The sequence below is a fragment of the Oncorhynchus mykiss genome, chromosome 7, assembly GCF_013265735.2.
Source record: "Oncorhynchus mykiss isolate Arlee chromosome 7, USDA_OmykA_1.1, whole genome shotgun sequence".
NCBI classification, from domain to species: domain Eukaryota; kingdom Metazoa; phylum Chordata; class Actinopteri; order Salmoniformes; family Salmonidae; genus Oncorhynchus; species Oncorhynchus mykiss.
This window is the reverse complement of record NC_048571.1, coordinates 5,933,551-5,953,423: the sequence shown is the minus strand read 5'-3', so window position 1 is coordinate 5,953,423 and position 19,873 is coordinate 5,933,551. Positions and strand designations below refer to the sequence as shown.

The 19,873-nt window shown below is 44.7% G+C and overlaps 1 protein-coding gene across 3 annotated transcripts in view; it reads left to right on the top strand.

Annotated features, from left to right (window-relative positions):
• Window positions 1-16,436, top strand: part of LOC110495521 (transmembrane protein 131) — a 31,894-nt gene extending 15,458 nt beyond the window's left edge. For 2 of the 3 annotated variants that reach the window (XM_036982194.1, XM_036982197.1), the window contains 26 exons: window positions 60-230; window positions 347-455; window positions 621-774; window positions 1,054-1,224; window positions 1,650-1,760; window positions 1,973-2,107; window positions 2,590-2,694; window positions 2,970-3,056; window positions 3,169-3,397; window positions 3,500-3,753; window positions 4,390-4,499; window positions 4,670-4,736; window positions 4,834-4,988; window positions 5,730-5,872; window positions 6,475-6,661; window positions 6,812-6,997; window positions 7,256-7,414; window positions 7,540-7,949; window positions 8,151-8,430; window positions 8,892-9,016; window positions 9,192-9,356; window positions 9,551-9,836; window positions 10,087-10,211; window positions 12,121-12,312; window positions 14,426-14,586; window positions 15,331-16,436. In XM_036982194.1, the coding sequence (XP_036838089.1) occupies window positions 60-230; window positions 347-455; window positions 621-774; window positions 1,054-1,224; window positions 1,650-1,760; window positions 1,973-2,107; window positions 2,590-2,694; window positions 2,970-3,056; window positions 3,169-3,397; window positions 3,500-3,753; window positions 4,390-4,499; window positions 4,670-4,736; window positions 4,834-4,988; window positions 5,730-5,872; window positions 6,475-6,661; window positions 6,812-6,997; window positions 7,256-7,414; window positions 7,540-7,949; window positions 8,151-8,430; window positions 8,892-9,016; window positions 9,192-9,356; window positions 9,551-9,836; window positions 10,087-10,211; window positions 12,121-12,312; window positions 14,426-14,586; window positions 15,331-15,621 (4,568 nt within the window). In that variant the 3' untranslated portion in view covers window positions 15,622-16,436. The remainder of the gene's footprint in view (window positions 1-59; window positions 231-346; window positions 456-620; window positions 775-1,053; window positions 1,225-1,649; window positions 1,761-1,972; window positions 2,108-2,589; window positions 2,695-2,969; window positions 3,057-3,168; window positions 3,398-3,499; window positions 3,754-4,389; window positions 4,500-4,669; window positions 4,737-4,833; window positions 4,989-5,729; window positions 5,873-6,474; window positions 6,662-6,811; window positions 6,998-7,255; window positions 7,415-7,539; window positions 7,950-8,150; window positions 8,431-8,891; window positions 9,017-9,191; window positions 9,357-9,550; window positions 9,837-10,086; window positions 10,212-12,120; window positions 12,313-14,425; window positions 14,587-15,330) is intronic. The other variant, XM_036982196.1, reaches the window with a different exon arrangement.
• Window positions 16,437-19,873: the final 3,437 nt, after the last annotated feature.

The window sequence follows — 19,873 nt, the reverse complement described above, 5'->3', positions numbered from 1 at the left end:
AAAATGGTTCTTGGGTGATTTGATGAGTTTATTGTATTTTCTGTTTAAATGTTTTACAGATCGACCAAAGCAGTTGAATTTGCATCTTCTCAATTCCGGAGCAAAAGATGTGCAAATAATGAGCGTTCGAGCGACGCCGTCAAACGATGCCATCACAATAGACTTCAAGGCCGTCACGCTAAAAGCTGGAGAACATAGATACACCAAAGTCGCTAGTATTAGTTTTGATGGTAAGTGAGCTATATTGCTCAGTACTCCCCATACCTTCTGGAATTCCCCTGCATATTGCACCTCTGCCTTTTTGTTCCAACCTGTTTTGACACGGTTTTGTTTTTTTGATTTCCAGCATCGAAAGTTCAAAAAGCTTCCCAGTCCTCTGGTAAAATAACAGTAAAAGCGAAAGAGAAAAGCTACTCCAAACTTGAAATCCCATACCTAGCTGAGGTTCTAGACGGGTAGGTTTTTCTGTTTCCTTTACCAATAACAATGACAAGTATTTTATTTAACCAGTGAAAAGAGAAGTATTTTTTATTTATTTTTTTACTTTAACGAATCACCATTACACAATTTCTGAACATTTGAAACGTCTCCACTAACTCTCCTCTCCATCTGTGTGACAGGTATTTGGGGTTTGACCATACAGTCACGTTGTTCCACATTAGAGACAGTGTTCTAGAGCCAGTGGTCAAACCCATCCACCTCACCAACACCTTCCACTTTGCCATCCGCATCCATGACGTGTCCCTTCCAGATGAAGCCAAGACCATGTTCTTAGTGAGTAACTGTTATGAACTGTATCGTGTTCCAGAGGCCTGTTGCTGTCGGCCAACTCAAAGCTTGCAGGCTTTTGTTCCAACCCAGCTTAAATACAACCAACTTCAATCAATTACTAATCACGGTCCTCAAGTCTTAAGATAAGAACTATCTACTTTATTGATCCCTGGGGGGACTTTGGTTTGTCAAGTATTAAACGTGTTGAACTGCTCTGTTGTCCTCTGAGTGTGTCCTAAGGAGGCAGCGTATATATGAACGGTCCCGTGTTCTCCTCCTCAGGTGCAGAACTTCAGTGAGCCGGTGTTGATCCCCCCTCAGGAGTCTCGTTACATCTTCTCCCTCCACTTCCAGCCTGTCCGGCCCTCCAATCACATCGACAGCAACATCCTGCTGGTCACCAACGCCTCCAAGTTCCACCTCCCCGTCCGCGCCTACACTGGATTCCTGGAGGTACTGCAACACACACAAATTAAATCCTTCACACACTCAAGTACATTGTGGGGGAAACACCCACAAATGCATATTGTTACGAAACCCATAACTAGACCTTGACCTCTTGGTCGCCAGTCCAGGCAGATTATCATTTGTTCAGATGGTGACTAAACATACCTAAACGAAAAATTTCAAATCAAAACGAAAGGCCTCATGGCCACCAAACCAACCAGCAGCCTCACGTCTTGCAAGCTGGGACACTGACTGACGATCACCTGATGTGCATATCAACCTGGCTAAACAAGGTTCCTGCTACCCCCTGGAGGAATGGTGTGTGGAAGTGTTCCCTGGATAGGGGTGTTGGTGCATGTCCTAATACTAACCTGGTCCCCATATCATAACAATATAGTCTCATTTTTCTCTTCCTCCCATCCTCTCAACAGCCCTTTGTCCTGCCGCCCAGTCTGCAAGAGAACTTCCTGGACTTTGGTGTCCTCAGCGCGACAGACACCAGCAGCATCCTGTTTGTGGTTGTCAACAGCAACCCCATCGAGGTGGGCTCACCCTCAACACCCCTCTGCTCTGTAGACATCCCATAATAAAGCAGTACAGCTCTTTTTGAATGCATGCGTAACCATGGGTAACTAATGCTTCACTAGAGGTGGCTACCTAGTATCTCTCCTTCACTTCAACTTGTTTGAAAACAGATTGGATTAGTGTGACGGAAAAGGAGACGAGTCATTTTCTCACTCACTCACTCGTACAGCTGGTGATCCGGCCATGGCTGCTGACAGGAGAGAGTCTGAGTGTGGAGCTGTTGAAGATCGAGAGAGGCAACAGAACCACGGTGCTGACCAAGACCAGAGAGCTACACAGCGCCTCAGCTTCTCCTCACAAAACGGTAACAGCATCACAACTACTACTGTCCCTGGACTGGCTGAATCTAGCGGTACTTGGTTGGAGATAATGGAGGTCATTTAAGCCTGCTATGAAATATATGTTCTCTCCATTTTCTTTTCCTCTAAATATTAGTTTATTTTTTAAACATTTTAGTATTATCCAGAGTGACTCAGGCATTCATCTTAACATAGCTTGGTGGGACAATCACTTTTTTTCACTTAGTCGGGGATTCAAACCAGCAACCTTTCTGTTACTGGCCCAACCTCTTAACCAATAGGCTACCTGCCACCCCTACATATTTTGTATGTGAGCACTCTCATGGTCCTGTACAGATGGAGTAGAAAGGAGGTGTGTATAGATGACTACAGAATGCTGTGTTCATCTGCTAGGAAACGCCAACAAAGTGGCCTTGTGTCTGAGAGCAGTAGGTAAAGTAGATGGAAATCAGGAGGCTGACTGACGGCTCTGTTGTTCCACCTGCAGGTGATCCTAGCCTCGGGCTACTACGCTGCCTTCCGGGTCACCCTGGTGGCTAAAGACCTGGAGGGGGCCTACGACGGAGCTATCCACATCACAACAGACTACCAGGTATACCTGTCAACTGGCCCGTTGAAGTGCTACTGTCACTAAGTCCTGCTATTTGAGTTGCTACGGCAACTATATACGTTTTACTTTTGTGAAATTGTTCCATTTGGCCGGGGCTCACTTGAAATGGAGATGTCAATCTCAACGTAACTTCTCTGGTTAAATAAAGGAAACACGCACATAAACGAAAATCAATACATAAAATGCATCAGTTTGTTCATTGCTCCTGTGTGATGTTTAAGAATTGTCAGTGATCTTCATTCCTCTTCTGTAAACAGATATTAACGATACCAGTGAAAGCAGTTGTTGCAGTGGGCACGTTGACCAGCTATCCCAAACACATTGTCCTCCCGCCATCTTTTCCGGTTAGACTAACTATATTTTACTTGTCGTAGATTGCTATATTGTTTTGAGTGTATCAAACATTTTTGTATTTTGCCTCTATGCTATTTTCTATGTGTTTTTTGTCCCTCCCAGGGTAAAGTAGTGCAGCAGAGTCTAAGCATGGTGAGCTCGTTCTCTCAGAAGGTGACCCTACAGCAGATCCACTCTCTGACTGAGGACTCACGTTTCTACTACAGGAGACTGAAGAACAACCGGGACGAGCTGGAACCCAAACGCAAGTCGAAGGTCGCCAAGATTTATTTTGACGCCAGCTTGCAGTGTGGCGACCACTGTTATGTGGGAGTACCGTTTGTTCTGAAATGTGAGTCTTTTTGGTTATTGCCGTTATTCTTTAATGGTTTCTGGTTAGTTTGCTGCTGTACCTAGCGAACTTGTTCTTCATTGAAACATCTTGAACTTTCAGCTGAGAGCAGACCGCCTGGGCTGTCAATGCAGGAGGATATGTGGGATGTGGACGTAGATTTGTATCAAATGCTCCGTCGGCGATGGAAAGCACTGAAGGAGAGTTCAGGACACATGGCGGAGGCGGTGTTTGAGGCCAACGCTGACCTCCAGAAGAACATTGAGACCAGAGTGTCAGCTCAGCTGAAGTGGCCTTCTATCATGAACTCTTCCCAGCAGGTCCTGTTCCCTCTCACCAGCCTCACCAGCTCATCGGTGAGGTGGATTCATTAACATCAATTCTATGGGAAGATCTGAATTGCATACTCTTCACGTCCTCTCAAAACCCATTGGATGAGAAAGCCAAACCTCCTCCAATGGGTTTTGGGGAGGGGACAGCTATGTCTAGCTTAGAATACTAATTGCGCGCTCCCTCAACTTGAGACATCCGTGGCTTTGCGTTGTGTGACAAAACGGCACATTTTACTGTCCCCGGCACAAGGTGCACCTGTGTAATGATCATGCTGTTTAATGAGCTTCTTGATCTGACACCTGTCAGGTGGATGGATTATCTTGGCTACGGAGAAATGCTTACTAATAGAGATGTAAACAAATTTGTGCACAACATGTGAGAGAGAGAAGCTTTTTGTGCATATAGAATCTGGGATCTTTTATTTCAGCTCATGAAACATTGTACCAGCACTTTACATGTTGCGTTTAGATTTTTGTTCAGGATAGATTGGCAGGCCCAGGGGGGGTTCCCTGACCATGTGACCAGAGCAACTCTAAACTAAGGCTATAACTAGAGCCAAGAGTTGTCCTGGTCAAGTCACATGGTCAAGAACAACTCTGGGTCCTGTACATGCTACTGTATTGAGCCTTCTGTTATAACCAGCAGTCTTCTGTTGCCAGGAGATAGAGGTTGTCTTGGAGAACCCAGCTGACGTTCCTGTCTATGTCCAAGTTCTGCCATTAGCCCTCTATCCCAACCTCCCGGCTGTCACCCATAAACTGTCACAAATGTGAGTAGCCTTCAATATGCACTTGTAGTTTGCTAATAGTAATTTTGTCTGTCACCCCTTTTGGCAAGATGTTTCATGTCACACTGATGGGGTTTCTCCACCATAGAGTTAGAATGAATGGAAAATAATTCTAGAAGTAATTCTACGGTCTTATTCTTCTTTCACGCCAGGTTTCCCCTGGAGAGGCTCCCACACTTCACCCCTGACACAATGGAGTTCCAGGTACACAGAAACCACGTGAGTTTACTTGGCTCTGTCTTTTAGTCCTGTGTCGTGCCAGTTGATCAAATACAATACCATGTTTGAGACTTGAATCTCTCCTTCCCCTTTGCAGACGCCTGTGGTCAGAGGCAGCGCAGGCTTCGCCGAGGGCTCGACGACACAACCCTACGTTTACAACCTAATGCTGCAGCCAGAGGAAGTGAGGTCGCTACGTTTGAAATTCTCCCCCGTCAGCAACCACACGGTTTCCTCTCTGCTTATGCTAAGGCATGTTAACACTATAGCCTGTAGGACTTAACCAGTTGTCCACTTACATAAGTCTCTGGTTTGTGTCACAAATGGCATCCTGTTCCCTATATTGTGTACTACTTTTGACCAGGGTCTATGGGGTTGTGGTCAAATGTAGTGCACTATATAGGGGATAGTGTGCCATTTTAATGTACAGTGTTTATTTATTTTTCATTTTATTTAACGAGGTAGTCAGTTAATAACACATTCTTATTTACAATGATGGCCTAGGAACAGTGGGTTAACTGCCTTGTTCAGGGGCAGAACGACAGATTTTTACCTTGGCAGCTCAGGTATTCGATCTAGCAACCTTTCGGTTACTGGCCCAACACTCTAACCATTAGGCTACCTGCCGTTTATGCTAACTGCTTGAGGTCAGGATCACTCTGAAGTTCCGGCAAGCTCTGATGTTGCTTCTTGAAATCGGCACCTCCGAGGGCAGGGTGCTGATTTGAGACGTTGAGCTATGAATATCTCTGTTGGACTGAGGAGGACGGGCAGAAAAGGAATATAGTCTCCCAGGTGCTGTAGTAGCTACAGGGTTACAGAGAGAAGTCAGCAGTCAGACCATATATCTTTTACAGCCTCGACTTGGCCATATTGGTGGTTGTGTGGATGAATGCATTGCAATTTGAATCATATGGTTTGTGTGAATAAAATATAAACTGCTGTTTATTGTTCTGTTGATTGTTAACTGTGTATGTCTCTCTGTCTCTACAGGAACAACCTGACGGTGATGGAGTTCCTGGTGGTGCAGGGTCAGGGCAGCTATGAAAGGCTGAAGGTAGGGGGCAAGGCCCCGGGACCAGGGGGATTCCTCAGGTTCAAGATGACTGAGTCGCTACTGAAGGACTGCACAGACAGTGAGTGGTCTAGAATCCAGTTTGTTATAGATGTCCTGCATCCACAGACAGTGAGTGGTCTAGAATCCAGTTTGTTATAGATGTCCTGCATCCACAGACAGTGAGTGGTCTAGAATCCAGTTTGTTATAGATGTCCTGCATCCACAGACAGTGAGTGGTCTAGAATCCAGTTTGTTATAGATGTCCTGCATCCACAGACAGTGAGTGGTCTAGAATCCAGTTTGTTATAGATGTCCTGCATCCACAGACAGTGAGTGGTCTAGAATCCAGTTTGTTATAGATGTCCTGCATCCACAGACAGTGAGTGGTCTAGAATCCAGTTTGTTATAGATGTCCTGCATCCACAGACAGTGAGTGGTCTAGAATCCAGTTTGTTATAGATGTCCTGCATCCACAGACAGGAAACCATTTACTTATCGGCGGGTTGAACTCCGAGAATAGTCTTGCAGAGCCCTTTTGATAGTTTGTTTATGCTTGTGTATTTGTGTAAATTATATATTTGATCTCTAGACACACAAGCCTCTGCAGCTAAAAATAGATATGAATGAAAGAGGAAGTTGTCAGAGGTATGTGACTAATTAACTTTGTGAACCTTGTTTCAGAAATGAAGTCGAAGGAGCCGAACGTCACTCTGAGAAAATCCTTTAAGTTAGAGAACACTGGACAGCTGGAAATTAACATTCAATCCACTGAAATAAACGGACGTCCCTGTGAGGGATTCGGCTTTAAAGTCCTTAATTGCCAAGAGTTTTCACTAAAACCCAATGCTTCGAAAGAAATCGTCATATTGTAAGTAAACCTATAGCTAGCTGTTTAAAGTTAATAGATAAATATCCCATGAATCACTACAATTGTTTTGTGCTTGCTTTGCTTAATCACTAGTACCTCCAATGACCAACTGAAATGACCAACGTTGACGTGTCTCTTCATCTCTCTCAGGTTCACGCCAGACTTCACAGCCTCCAGGGTGATCCGGGAGTTAAAGTTCTTCACCACCGGAGGATCTTACTTTGTGTTCTCCCTCAACGCCTCTCTGCCCTACCACATGCTGGCTGCCTGTGCTGCTGTCCTCCCCAGACCCAACTGGGAGCTGGAGCTCTATGTCATCATCTCTGTCATCATGAGGTGAGAGGGGGAGCCTCACAAATAGAACACATTTGAATTCTATGGGTGGATCCCCGCCTAGAGCGTGTGTTCCCTAGATTAGTTCAGAGGCCAGAACTAGGCTCATAGGTTGCACCCCATATATCATGAATTATCTTGGCATATCAGCCTTTCTACATGTTCAAAATACATTTATTTAGCTACATTTCTTGGACAGATATTTCCCCTGTATCTAAGGCTGTAAGGATTACTAACGTTGCCTCTATCTGTTGTGCCCAGCTCTATGTTTTTGCTGGTGATAGTAGCGGCCTATCTGGAGGCCCTGGGGATCTGGGAGCCGTTCAAGAGACGCATGTGTTTCGAAACATCCAGCACCTCCATGGAGACTGGGAGGCCCTTTGACCTCAGGGAAATAGTACGACTTCAAAGCGATGCACAGTGAGTTTGTTTTCTGAATGTACGTTTTTGTGTAAACTTTGTCTGACATATGTTGACGTTAGTATCTGAAATGGTTTGATGAGTAGATTCTAGAATTACTAACTTCTCAGTATTTTGTCTCCCAGTATGAATGGGTACGGTGGAGAAGCCAACCACAACTCCCTGCGAGGGATGCCAGGCTCTGCCTCCAGGGCTGCTAGCAGGAACACCAGAGGAGGCCACAACCGAGGCCCCACACAACCCCTGATCCCTCCCTCCCAGCCAGGCTCCAAAGTCTCAGACAGCACCTCCTCCTCTGGCCAACAGGCCAGCCGCAAGGCCCGGAGCCCCAAGCAGCCACAGCCAGCTCCAGAGAACCAGCAGCACCCCTCACAGGCTGGTCCTTCAGCCCCAGGAAGAAGTCCCCTAGATGGGCCACGCCGGCACAGCTCGGAGGACTCGGACTATGTGAGCCTGGTGGAGACCATGGATAAAGACCTGGACAGACCAGAGTCTGCTGAGGAGGGGGGGAATCAGGATGCAGTTTATGGCAAAGGTACCTACCTGGATATTAGTATTAACCCTGAGAAACATATGCTTTTGTGTTGAGAATTTGGATGGCCCTTAAAATGTGATTACCTGCTTATTTAACAACTGACTCATTCAGGGGTACACAGTACGAACACTCCTATTATTGACAGGATTTGATTCAGTTCACACAGTGTAATGAATCTGTCATCTTCTTCCCTCCTTCCAGCCAGTGCAGCCAAAGGGAAAGTGCAGCAGACCAAAGCCAAGGCCCCGAAGAAGAAGGAAGAGAGGGAGAAGAGGAACAAGGGAAGAGCTCAGGGAGGAGAGGAACAGAAGGAGGACAACGATGACAGCTCCTCCACCACCACAGAGAACTCCAACCCAGACATAATGGAGGACAACAAAGGGAAGAAGAAATATGATACTCCTGAAGCTCACTCAAAGTCCAAGAACAAGAAGCCAGCAGCCATTACAAAGGAGAAGAGCCAAATGGATGCAAAGTCTAGGTGGGGTTTAGTTAATTTTTATTTAACCTTTATTTAACCAGGTACGACCCATTTGAAGTTAACCTATTTGACGAGGGTGACCTGGCAAGAAGGAAAAACAGAAATACAGAAATATACCCCAAAAATACACAATACACACAAGACAGTGTCAGAAGTTACAGATACAGCTGAAGATTAGAAAACAACTGCAGCTATCACAAACCGTGTCGTCGATCAGAGTCTTAAGTTGGGTTCCTCTTTGGTTATTTCGGCTTGTACACATTTTTCTCAATGACCTCCATACAAAATTCTGACATGCTCAGCTCTTAGTAAGTTCTGTACATCTTTGGGCTCTGTAGCCTAGGAGTAATCTGACTTGTGGTAAAAAGGGACAGCACTCACAAATAAAGCATTCCTTTTGTATTCAGACGTGACTGAGCTTCCAGACATTGACCACTTTATTCCATGTTGCTTTTCCACAGCTCACTGGAGCTCCCATACGTTACCCCACTGGAAAACAAGCGCAAGAGCTTCAATTCCAAGGCCCTGGCCAGCAGCTCAACAACAACAACAACCATAACAAGACCCATACCTCCTAAACCAAGAGGTCAGTTACTACCTTTCCAGCTAACTGACCTTTTTGACTTTTCTGTTTTCTCACATTGACATGGCAAATGTCTTGTTTGGTTTTTACCTGCCTTTTTCCCCACTGACTTGGGAGACACCTTTTCAGGACTGTGTAGGGTTATGTTTGAGTCTCGTTCCCTCCTCTCAAACCCCAGTGCCTCGTGTGAAGCTGGAAGACTTCCGCCCCCCTCTCCTGGCTAAGTTCCTGTTCAACGAACCGGTGGTGCAGGAGCTGGGGAACAGCAGCGGCTCAGAAGGGGAGAAGGACATCTCTCCTCCCCCGGAGTGGGACTGTGTTCCCCTCCACATAGCACACAATGGTGAGTTATGTAGTGCACTACCACAACCCCCTCATACCTGCTCCAAACCTGTTTCCCCACCTCTTCTAGCATATTAACTCTTTTTAACTTCCTGAATCAAGCATGTATCAATCCAGTCTTTCAAATAAAAACAAACCAATTGAGTATTGTGATAAAGGCAGCCATATGACATGCATCTCCCCGTTTCCTCTCAGCTGTGGACAGTCTCCAGCAGATCTCCCTGCAGACCATGAACGCTGATCCCTTCCTGAAGAGACCCATCGAAACCCCTCCCCCTCCCTCATCTGATCCCTTCCTACAGAGAACCATCGGAACCCCTCCCCCTCCCTCGTCTGATCCCTTCCTGAAGAGACCCATCGGAACCCCTCCTCCTCCTTCGTCTGATCCCTTCCTAAAGAGAACCATCGGAACCCCTCCCCCTCCCTCGTCTGGCTTCTCTCTGTATGACTCCTATAGCGGCATGGTCAACACTGCTACCAGGTGAACAAACCTACAACAACAGAGACCTGCACAGCTCTTCATCTTAAACTGATCTAGAAGTCATACAACTATCTGTGTAGTTAACTGTGCCAGAGTGACATGAAACATACACAACCTGAGGTGTGATGAAAAGAAGAATGCCAAAAGAATAACTGCAAAATATATGTAGATCAAGATAAAAATGTCATCTACATCCAAGAGTGGTTATTTCTAAATACCAAAGTCTTCTTTGTTTCTGTGTGTTTTCCAGCGAGGTGGGTCTGATGTCTACTGCATCAGGCATAAAGAACAAGCTGACCAAGTTGGTCTCCGTACCTGGTCAGAACGGGAACCCTACCTTTGCTGCTGTGGCGGCTGGATTCGACAAAAGCCCAGGTCAGTCAGATGTCCTGTCTCTGACTACTTCTTCCCCCATGTCCCAAATGGACCCCTCGCCCCTTGACTCTAGCCCCTACACTCTCAGCATCTGTGTAAAATTGAGATGATTGGATGTGTCTAAGCAATATGTTCATCTAGCCAATCAAAATCTAATGTTAATTGTCACATGCTTTGTCAACAACAGGTGTGGACTAACAAGGAAATGCTTACTTATGGGCCCTTCCAACAACGCAGAGAGAGAAATAATAGAAACATAAAAAGTGCAATAATAAATACACGATGAGTAACATTAACGTGGCAGTATACACATGGATGTGCAGGGGTACGAGGTAGATATGTACATATAACTAGGAATATAGTAACCCATAATAAATGGTAGCAGCAGTGTATGTGATTAGTCAAAGTTAGTGCAAAAAGGTTAACTGCAGATGGTCCGGGTAACTATTTAGCAGTCGTGGTTTGGGGGTAGAAGCTGTTCAGGGTCCTGTTGGTTCCAGACTTGGTGCATCGGTACTGCTTGCTGTGCGTTAGCAGGGAGAACAATCTATGACTTGGGTGGGTGGAGTAAACTTTTCTCTGACACCGCCTGGTATAGAGGTCCAGGATGGCAGGGAGCTCGGCCCCAGTGATGTACTGGGCCGTATGCACTTCCCTCTAGTGCCTTGTGGTCGGATGCAAAGCAGTTTCCATACCAAGCGGTGATGCAGCCAGTAAAGATGCTCTCAATGGTGCAGCTGTAGAACCTTTTGAGGATCTCAGGGCCAATGCCAAATCTTTTCAGCCTTCTGAGGGGGAAGAGGTGTAGGCGTGCCCTCTTCTCGACAGTGTTGGTGTGTGTGGACCATGGTAGATCCTTGGTGATGTGGAATTTGAAATGTGGAATTCTGATATGCACTTTGAAGATTTTTGAATAAGCCAACAAGACGAGTACTGAACAGCAAAATCACTAGCAACTGAACAGCAAAATCACTAGCCTATGTCAATGTACTGTCCCCCATAGTAGAACAGTTGACATATTCTATTGGTCAGCTTGTTGAGAAAGAAATGGCCTATTCCATACAGACTCTGTGACAGTTGTGGGACGATAGAGCCCAAATTCATACAAAACACTGTTGCCAAAAGGGCACCGCAATGTGAGAAGGAAATACACGTTATAAATGTAGAAAGAGAGGAGCTCTTATGGATTACTCTGATGCAAGGTAAGACATGCCTCATATGTATTAAAACATTCAGGTTTCAAACAATGAAGTATTTGTTTTCAAACTGCCTTCAGCTCATTGCAAAGTGGTGTGTGACGCGCTGATGAAGCCTGCCTTCCGTTGCCGTTTGAGATGCTGCAGCATCTGACAGATTTTCCTCTCAAAGGCTCTGTATCTGTATAATGTACGCGTGTGACAAATAAGATGCATAACAAATATACCGTAACACACGGAAATTGAATTCCACAAAATTATGCAAATGAACCTATAGACTGATAAGCATGACCAGTCAAATGTATTTAGGCTAAAAAGCTTTATTTAGCTGTGGAATTTTTTTCTTCTTGACACCAGTTTTATCTATAGGCATTAAAAAATATTGTCCAACAGTCTGCTATTACCGGCTAACGGAAACCCTGACATAGACATAAAAATGGTATCTGCGAGTTCATTTGACTCTGGGGAAGTAGAGAAAGGGCCTCCTTTCCAAAATCCCGAAGTGTCCCTATTAGAGATTGTGCACCAGCTGTTGTTGACAAAGAGACACGCACCTCCAAGGTGGAGTTCTTATCATATCGCATCTACCTATCCAGTCCTTTCAGGGGGAAGGGGTTTGGCTAGGGGGTTGATATGGGAGTGAATGAAGAAGCTCAATGTGTCCACTCCTGTAGCTGTTGTGCTAACCTGTTGTTCTCTCCTCCGACCACCAGGGTGCAGTGCAACGAAGGCGGCTGTGGGGAGCAGAGACAGAGATGTCCTCCAACACCTCTCCTCTGTAGAGAGTGATGGATCAGACAGCTCGGGGTTGTGGAGCCCTGTAGGGAACGGCAGGAGACCCAGCCTCAACTCTGTCAACTCCTTCTCAGCCTTCGGACCCAGCAACACCTTCAACCTGTCTGGAGGTAAGCAGTTAGAAAAAGCAGACAGAATAGCTTGTGAAATGCATGAATATGTCTAACTGGGACACAACAACACCTGCACTCTGTACACTCTCTTTCGAGAGAAGATCGCATGGAACAATGTGTTGTGATCTGTTACATGGTGTAGGTCACTGAGTCTTTCATGGACATGTGACCGTCCAGGAAAAACATGGCCCTAGACGAGGCTGTTAAATTAACTACACCGAGTGTACAAAACATTAGGAACTTTCCTTGACATAGACTGACCAAGTGAAAACTATGATCCCTTATTGATGTCACCTGTTAAATCCAGTTCAGTCAGTGTAGATGAAGGGGAGGAGATTGGTTAAAGAAGGGATTTTTAAGCCTGGAGACCATTAGGACATGGATTGTGTAAGTGTGCCATTGAGGGTGAACGGACAAGACAAAAGTTTCACAGTGCCTTCAGAAAGTATTCACTACTTGTATTTTTTTCAAATGATGTTCTTACAGCCGGAGTTTAAAATTAATTTAATGGAGATTTTATGGTCACTGGCTCACACACAATTCCCCATAGTCAGTGGAATTATTTTTCAATAAAAATATTTTAAGTCACAATAAGTTGCATGGACTCACTGTGTGTGCAATAACGGTGTTTAACATTTTTCAATGACTACCTCATCTCTGTACCCCACACAATTATCTGTAACTTCCGTCAGTCGAGCAGTGAATTGAATATCCCTTTGCGCATGTTGAAGTTTATTAATTACACTTTGGATGGTGTATCAATACACCCAGTCACTATAAAGATACAGGCGTCCTTCCTAACTCAGTTGCCGAAGAGGAAGGAAACCCCTCAAGGATTTCATCATGATGCCAATGACTTTAAAACAGTTACAGAGTTTAATGGCCGTGATAGGAGAACACTGAGGATGGATCAACATTGTAGTTACTCCACAATATTAACCTAATTGGCAGTGTGAAAAGAAGGAAGCCTGTACAGAATAAAAAATATTCCAAAACATTTGGCAAAGCAATTAACTTTTTGTCCTGAATACAAAGTGTTATTTTTATGGGCAAATCCAATAAAACACATTACCGAGTACCACCATTTTCAAGCATTGTGGCGGCTGCATCGTGTTATGGGGATGCTTGTGTATGTTAAAGACTCAGGAGTTTTTCAATATAATTTTTTTTACATAATGGAGGTAAGCACAGGCGATATCCTGAAGGAAAACCAGACACTGGGAGATGAATTCACCTTTCAGCAGGACAATAACCTTAACCACAAGGACACATCTACACTGGAATTGCTTACCAAGAAGACAGTGAATGTTCCTGAGTGGCCGAGTTACATTTTCAAGCAGATTTAAGTCAAAATTGTATCACAAGTATTGAAAATGGTTGTCTAGCAATGATTAACAACCACTGTGACAGAGATTGAATAATTTAAAAAAAGAATAATAGCCAAATATTGTACAATTCAGGTGTGCAATGCTCTTAGAGACGTACCTAGAAAGATTCACAGCTGTAATTGCTGCCTAATGTAATTCTAACTTGTATTGACTCAGGGGTGTGAATACGTATGCATTCATACCCCTGAATGTAAATGATGTAAATACATTTTCAGTATATTTGCAAACGTTTCTACAAACATTGTCATTATGGGGTAGTGTGTGTAGATGGGTAAGAAAGAAAATGCATTTTATAAATGTTTTAATTCAGGCTGTAACACAACAAAATGTGGAATAAGTCAAGGAGTATGAATACTTTCTGAAGGCCCTGTAAGTGCCTTTTCAACCGGGTATGGTAGTGGTACCCAGACACGGGTTTGAGTGTGTCAAGAACTGCAACGCTGCTGGGTTTTTTCACACTCAACAGTTTCCCCTGTGTGTATCAAGAATGGTCCACCACCCAAAGGACATCCAGCTAAATTGACACAACTGTGGGAAGCATTGGATTCAACATGGGCCAGCACCCCTGTGGAACGCTTTCAACACCATGTAGTCCATGCCCCGATGAATGAAGGCTCTTCCGAAGGCAAAAGGGGGTGCAACTCAATATTAGGAAGGTGTTGCTAATGTTTTGCACACTCAGTGTATATGGAAACCAGTTGACGTTTGACTGTGCTGTGTAGTGTTCAGTGGGATGACCTCGGGAAGGAGTGCTATGGAGCCCCAGCAAAGTTGGCCTGAGTTCAGACATACCACCCCGTCCGTCTGGCCAAACGAGTCCCTGCAGCCTCTACAGCCCTGGCCCATCCAGCCCAGCTCCAGCTCCCCTGCTACCCCCACCACGGTAAGACCTCTTCCACTGCTCCATACTTATGTAAAATGGCCTGCGTCTCTCCTGACACCTTACAGTATTCCTCATGTAGTGCACTACAGAGCAACATTGGAACGCGAAAGTATCTATAGCGTAGGATGGCTGTCAGGAGAGACACAGGCAATTTCCCAGGTGAAACGGGGTGTGATTTGGGACGTTTACATGGGCACCAGAAGTGTCTTCAGTGTTGGAGTCACACTCTTCATTTAGTTAAAGGCCTAGTGAAAACAGAAAATCCCATTTTTGATTGATGTTTCCACACTGAGGTTGGAATAATACTGTGAAATTGTGAAGGTTATGTTAATGTACTTTTTTTTGTGTAAAGCTGTTTGAAAAGAAGGCCTGAAATTTCAGCCTGTTTTGGTAGGAGGGAGTTTTTTCCTTTCATGATGACATCGCCATGTGGTAAATTAGTTAATAGACCAATAAGAAAGAGTTCTAAACCTTTCTGCCAATAACAGCTCATTTTAAATTCCCCCTCCCCACTCCCAGTTAAATTCTTCCTTGAGAAATTGCTCTTTGCTAAGAAGTTGTTTAGTCTTTTTGACCATTTTTAATTGAAAACAATCACTATGTTTAATTGTTACCCAGAAATGATTTGATATTGAGATAAATCTGTCTGCATTGGACCTTTATAACGTCTGTTCCACAAAGACATCAGACTGTACTAGTAGTCCAGGTCCCTAACGGTCAGCCTCTCTCTCTCCTCTCATCCAGTCCATCCTGGGCAGCAGTAGCATGTGGGGCTCCAGCCCTCCATTCAGCCCCTCCATCTGGTCCACCAGCCCCCCCTCTGACTCCCCCCTACACTCCTTCTCTTCTTCCTCTGCTTCCCCCCTGACCGATCTGATGGGTAGCACTGACAGTGGAACCCCGCTCCCGGCCCCAACAAAGCCCTCCCCCACGCAGCTGAGCCCCTCCTACAACCCCTGGAGCATGTGGAGGCCCACCTTCAGTAGACGAAGCTCGGAGCCCTGGCCCAACCAATCGGACAGCAGCACCGGCTGAAGGGGATGCCAGCGCGGTCTCCACCCACTGATAGACTGAGAAGAAGATGAACGCATTTTCCCCTGTTTTGAATTTCACCAAATTCCTATTATAATGTACACATTGGATTTCTAAGCAAATGATGTCCTCAGAATTAGTCTGTTTTTTTGACGACTTGGCAAACTTATCAACAAAACGATATTAGTAGAAGAATCATAAAAGAAGAATCCTTATCAGACTGACATAATATGGTTAAATGCAGCTGTTTTTTTTTTCAAATACATCCTCGGTGATGTTTTTGATAGCAGTGACGGACCTAAGTGCAATCAGGAACCATCTGAGAAATAATATTCTGTTCATTATTTAGTACTGCTGTTTTGGCATTACATTAGAGTTACTTATTGGAATCCAGCACAGTGTTTAAGCCTTATCATCGCTCCATTAGAGATTATTATTTAAGGGTTACAATCAGTTATTAAGACTGGCAGTAAAGGGATTTTTTTGGTGAAAAGTCATTTTCATGACTGCTGTGTCAAGTCGATGCCAGTGGCATCAGAAGACCATGACTTTACGTTTCTATGCCATTGCAAGCCTGAACACATTTTGTTTTATTTGTCGAACAACTCACAACATTCATGGCCAATATTGGCGAGAGATGCTTTTTAAGTTATTTTAATTACCATGCTAAGTTTTAAAGTCTGTTAAAAGAGAGGGTTTTCATTTCCTTTTTAAACAGTTTGAAAAATGTTGGTGGATACAAAGCTTCCCCTCTTTCTGACATGTTGGAAATGTGGGACATTTGTCACAGCTTCCATATAAAACATATGAGACAGTTATCATGGTGTAAAATGTGCTTCATTTGGTATTATTTATGTATGCCTTTCAATCATTTTTAACTCCTGTTATCTAATCAATGCTACTTGAGTCAATAGCTAAGGGCGTGAAGTAGCCTAGCGGTTAAGAGCATTCGGCCAGTAATCCGCAAGCCGACTACGTGAAAAATCTGTCTGCGCCCTTGAGCAAGGCACTTGACCCTAATTTGCTCCTGTAAATCAATTTAAGAGCATCTGTTAAATGACTAAATTGTAAATGTCTAACCTCCATTCCTCTGCTCCTCCTTCTCTTCCAAGCTCACCTTTTTGAGTTCTCAGGTCTGCTCCACTAGGTGGCAGCACAGCGCTATAATAGAATAATAATAATATACTACAGAATAGACAGGTTGTGTTAAAGGCAGCTTGTATCTGGTCGAGGTCGGTCCATGATCAAGGTTGTAATCAGTAGTTCAAACAGTTGCATACAAGGGCTTCTATTGGTCAAATTCGGGTATGTTTATCCCCGTTTTTGTTCCGTTTGCTTCCGTTTTAAGAAACATTTTAACAATCGGTGGAATGAATACACACAGTTCACTTTTCATAGCAACCACATACAAACAGCATCATCACTTTGCTTGTTGTATAATTCCTACTTGAATCTACACTCTCCTCCTCTCACCTTTACCCTTCGCTTGTGGACTTCAGTGCAGCTGTCTGACCAGGTGGATTTTTTTTTCTCCCAAGCCCAACCTTTATACCACACAACCAATACACACAGCCTACATCGTTATCAATTTCAACCTATTCGCAAACATAGTCAACATGGCTACTATAACTAATGCGTTAGTAAACCAGCAGTGTACAGCAAGCAGTTTAGCAGTTACACGGACACTCTTAGCAATACATTTATAAAACTGAAAGTTTGCCTTGACTTGGAAGACTTGGAAGGAGTTCCAGTGTTGTATAGCCTTAGCCAGCTAGCTAACATAAGCATTCCTCTGTTTGAGTAGGCTAAATTAGCTCGCTGCATTAGCTAAGTGAAAAAAATACAATGACAATAGCTAGCTAGCTTTCTCTCTGCTGCCTGTCCTTAATTTAGGAAACACATTATTCCAAGCTATTGTCTTTCCCTCTGTCAACTACTTACATTTTATGCACTGCAGCGCTAACTAGCTGTAGTTTATGCTTTCAGTACTACATTAATTATCTGATCCTTTGATTGGTTGGACAACATGTCAGTTCATGCTGCAAGAGCTCTGAATAGGTTGGAGGACATCCTCTGGAAGTTGTCATATTACTGTGTAAGTCTATGGAAGGGGGTGAGAACCATGAGCCTCCTAGGTATTGAAGTCAATGTACCCAGAGGAGGACAGAAGCTAGCTGTCCTCCGGCTACACCATGGTGCTAGCCTACAGAGTGCTGTTGAGGCTACTGTAGACCTTCATTGCAAAACGATGTGTTTTATTCAATTATTTGGTGATGTGAATATATTTACTATAGTTTAATCTAAAAAGGTTTACTTTATGTACATTGGCCATATACCACACCCCTCGTGCCTTATTGCTTAATTATCTCTACTATTATCTCCACTATTAAGTCATTTCTTTTAGTGTTAATCCATTCCATACATCGCCACACGTTCTTTCAGCTGCCATTTTATCCATAATGTACTGAACTCGGCGAAAAAAATAAATGTCCCTTTTTCAGGACCCTGTCTTTCAAAGATAATTCGTAAAAATCCAAATAACTTCACAGATCTTCATTGTAAAGGGTTTAAACATTGTTTCCCATGTTTGTTTTAATAAACCATAAACAATTAATGAACATGCACCTGTGGAACGGTCGTTAAGACACTAACAGCTTACAGACGGTAGGCAATTAAGGTCACAGTTATGAAAACGTAGGACACTAAAAGAGGACTTTCTACTGACTCATCTGCGTGAACATGCCATAGGACAGCAGATGTGGCCAGTGCAATAAATTGCTATGTCTGCACTGTGAGACGCCTAAGTCAGCGCTACAGGGAGACAGGGTGGACAGCTGATCATCCTCGCAGTGGGAGACCACGTGTAACAACACCTGCACAGGATCGGTACATCCGAACATCACACCTGTGGGACAAGTACTGGATGGCAACAACCACTGCCCGAGTTACACCAGGAACGCACCATCAGTGTTCAGACTGTCTGCAATAGGCTGAGAGAGGCTGGACTGAGGGCTTGTAGGCCTGTTGTAAGGCAGGTCCTCACCAGACATCACCGGCAACAACGTTGCCTATGGGCACAAACCCACCGTCGCTGAACCAGACAGGATTGGCAAAAAGTGCTCTTCACTGACGAGTCGCGGATTTGTCTGACCAGGGGTGATGGTCGGATTTGCGTTTATCGTTACACCGAGGCCTGTATTCTGGAGCGGGATCGATTTGGAGGTGGAGGGTCCGTCATGGTCTGGGGTGGTGTGTCACAGCATCATCGGACTGAGCTTGTTGTCATTGCAGGCAATCTCAATGCTGTGCGTTACAGGGAAGACATCCTCCTCCCTCATGTGGTACCCTTCCTGCAGGCTCATCCTGACATGACCCTCCAGCATGACAATGCCACTAGCCATACTGGTCATTCTGTGCGTGATTTCCTGCAAGACAGGAATGTCAGAGTTCTGCCATGGCCAGCGAAGAGCCCGGATCTCAATCCCATTGAGCAGGTCTGGGAGCTGTTGGATCGGACGGTGAGGGCTAGGGCCATTCCCCCCAGAAATGTCCGGGAACTTGCAGGTGCCTACCCTACTGAACACAACCTTGTTCCTGCTCCATCACAGGAGCGATGGCTGCTGACAATAGATACGCTTTGGGAGATGACCTCATCGTGGCTGTGTGTGGAGGACATGGCTATGATGCAGTGGGGGACAAACTGAACATTTGTAATTTCTGAAAAGGTTGAAGTTGTTGAGGATTATTTTGCTGGTTCAGAAATGTTGCTCTGAATCATATCCAGCCTTATGAACTGGGTGGTTAGAGCCCTGAATGCTGATTGGCTGAAAGCTGTGGAATATCAGACAGTACACCACGGGTATGAGCATACCACCATGCATCCCACTGCTGGCTTGCTTCTGAAGCTAAGCAGCATTTGTATTGGTCTTTCCTTGGATGGGAGACCGCATACTGCTGGAAGTGGTCAGATCGAGGCACCCTTTCCTCTGGTCTAAAAAAATATCCCCATTCCCCAGGGCAGTGATGGGGACATTGCCCTGTGTAGGGTGCTGTCTTTTGGATGGGATGATAAACAGGTGTCCTGACTCTCTGTGGTCACTGAAGATCCCATGGCACTATTCATAAGAGTAGGGGTGTTAACCCTGGTGTCTTGGCTAAATTCCCAATCTGGCTCTCATACTGTCATGGTCACTTAATCATCCCCAGTTTACAATTGGCTAATTTATCTCCTCTCCCCTGTAACTATTCCCCAGGT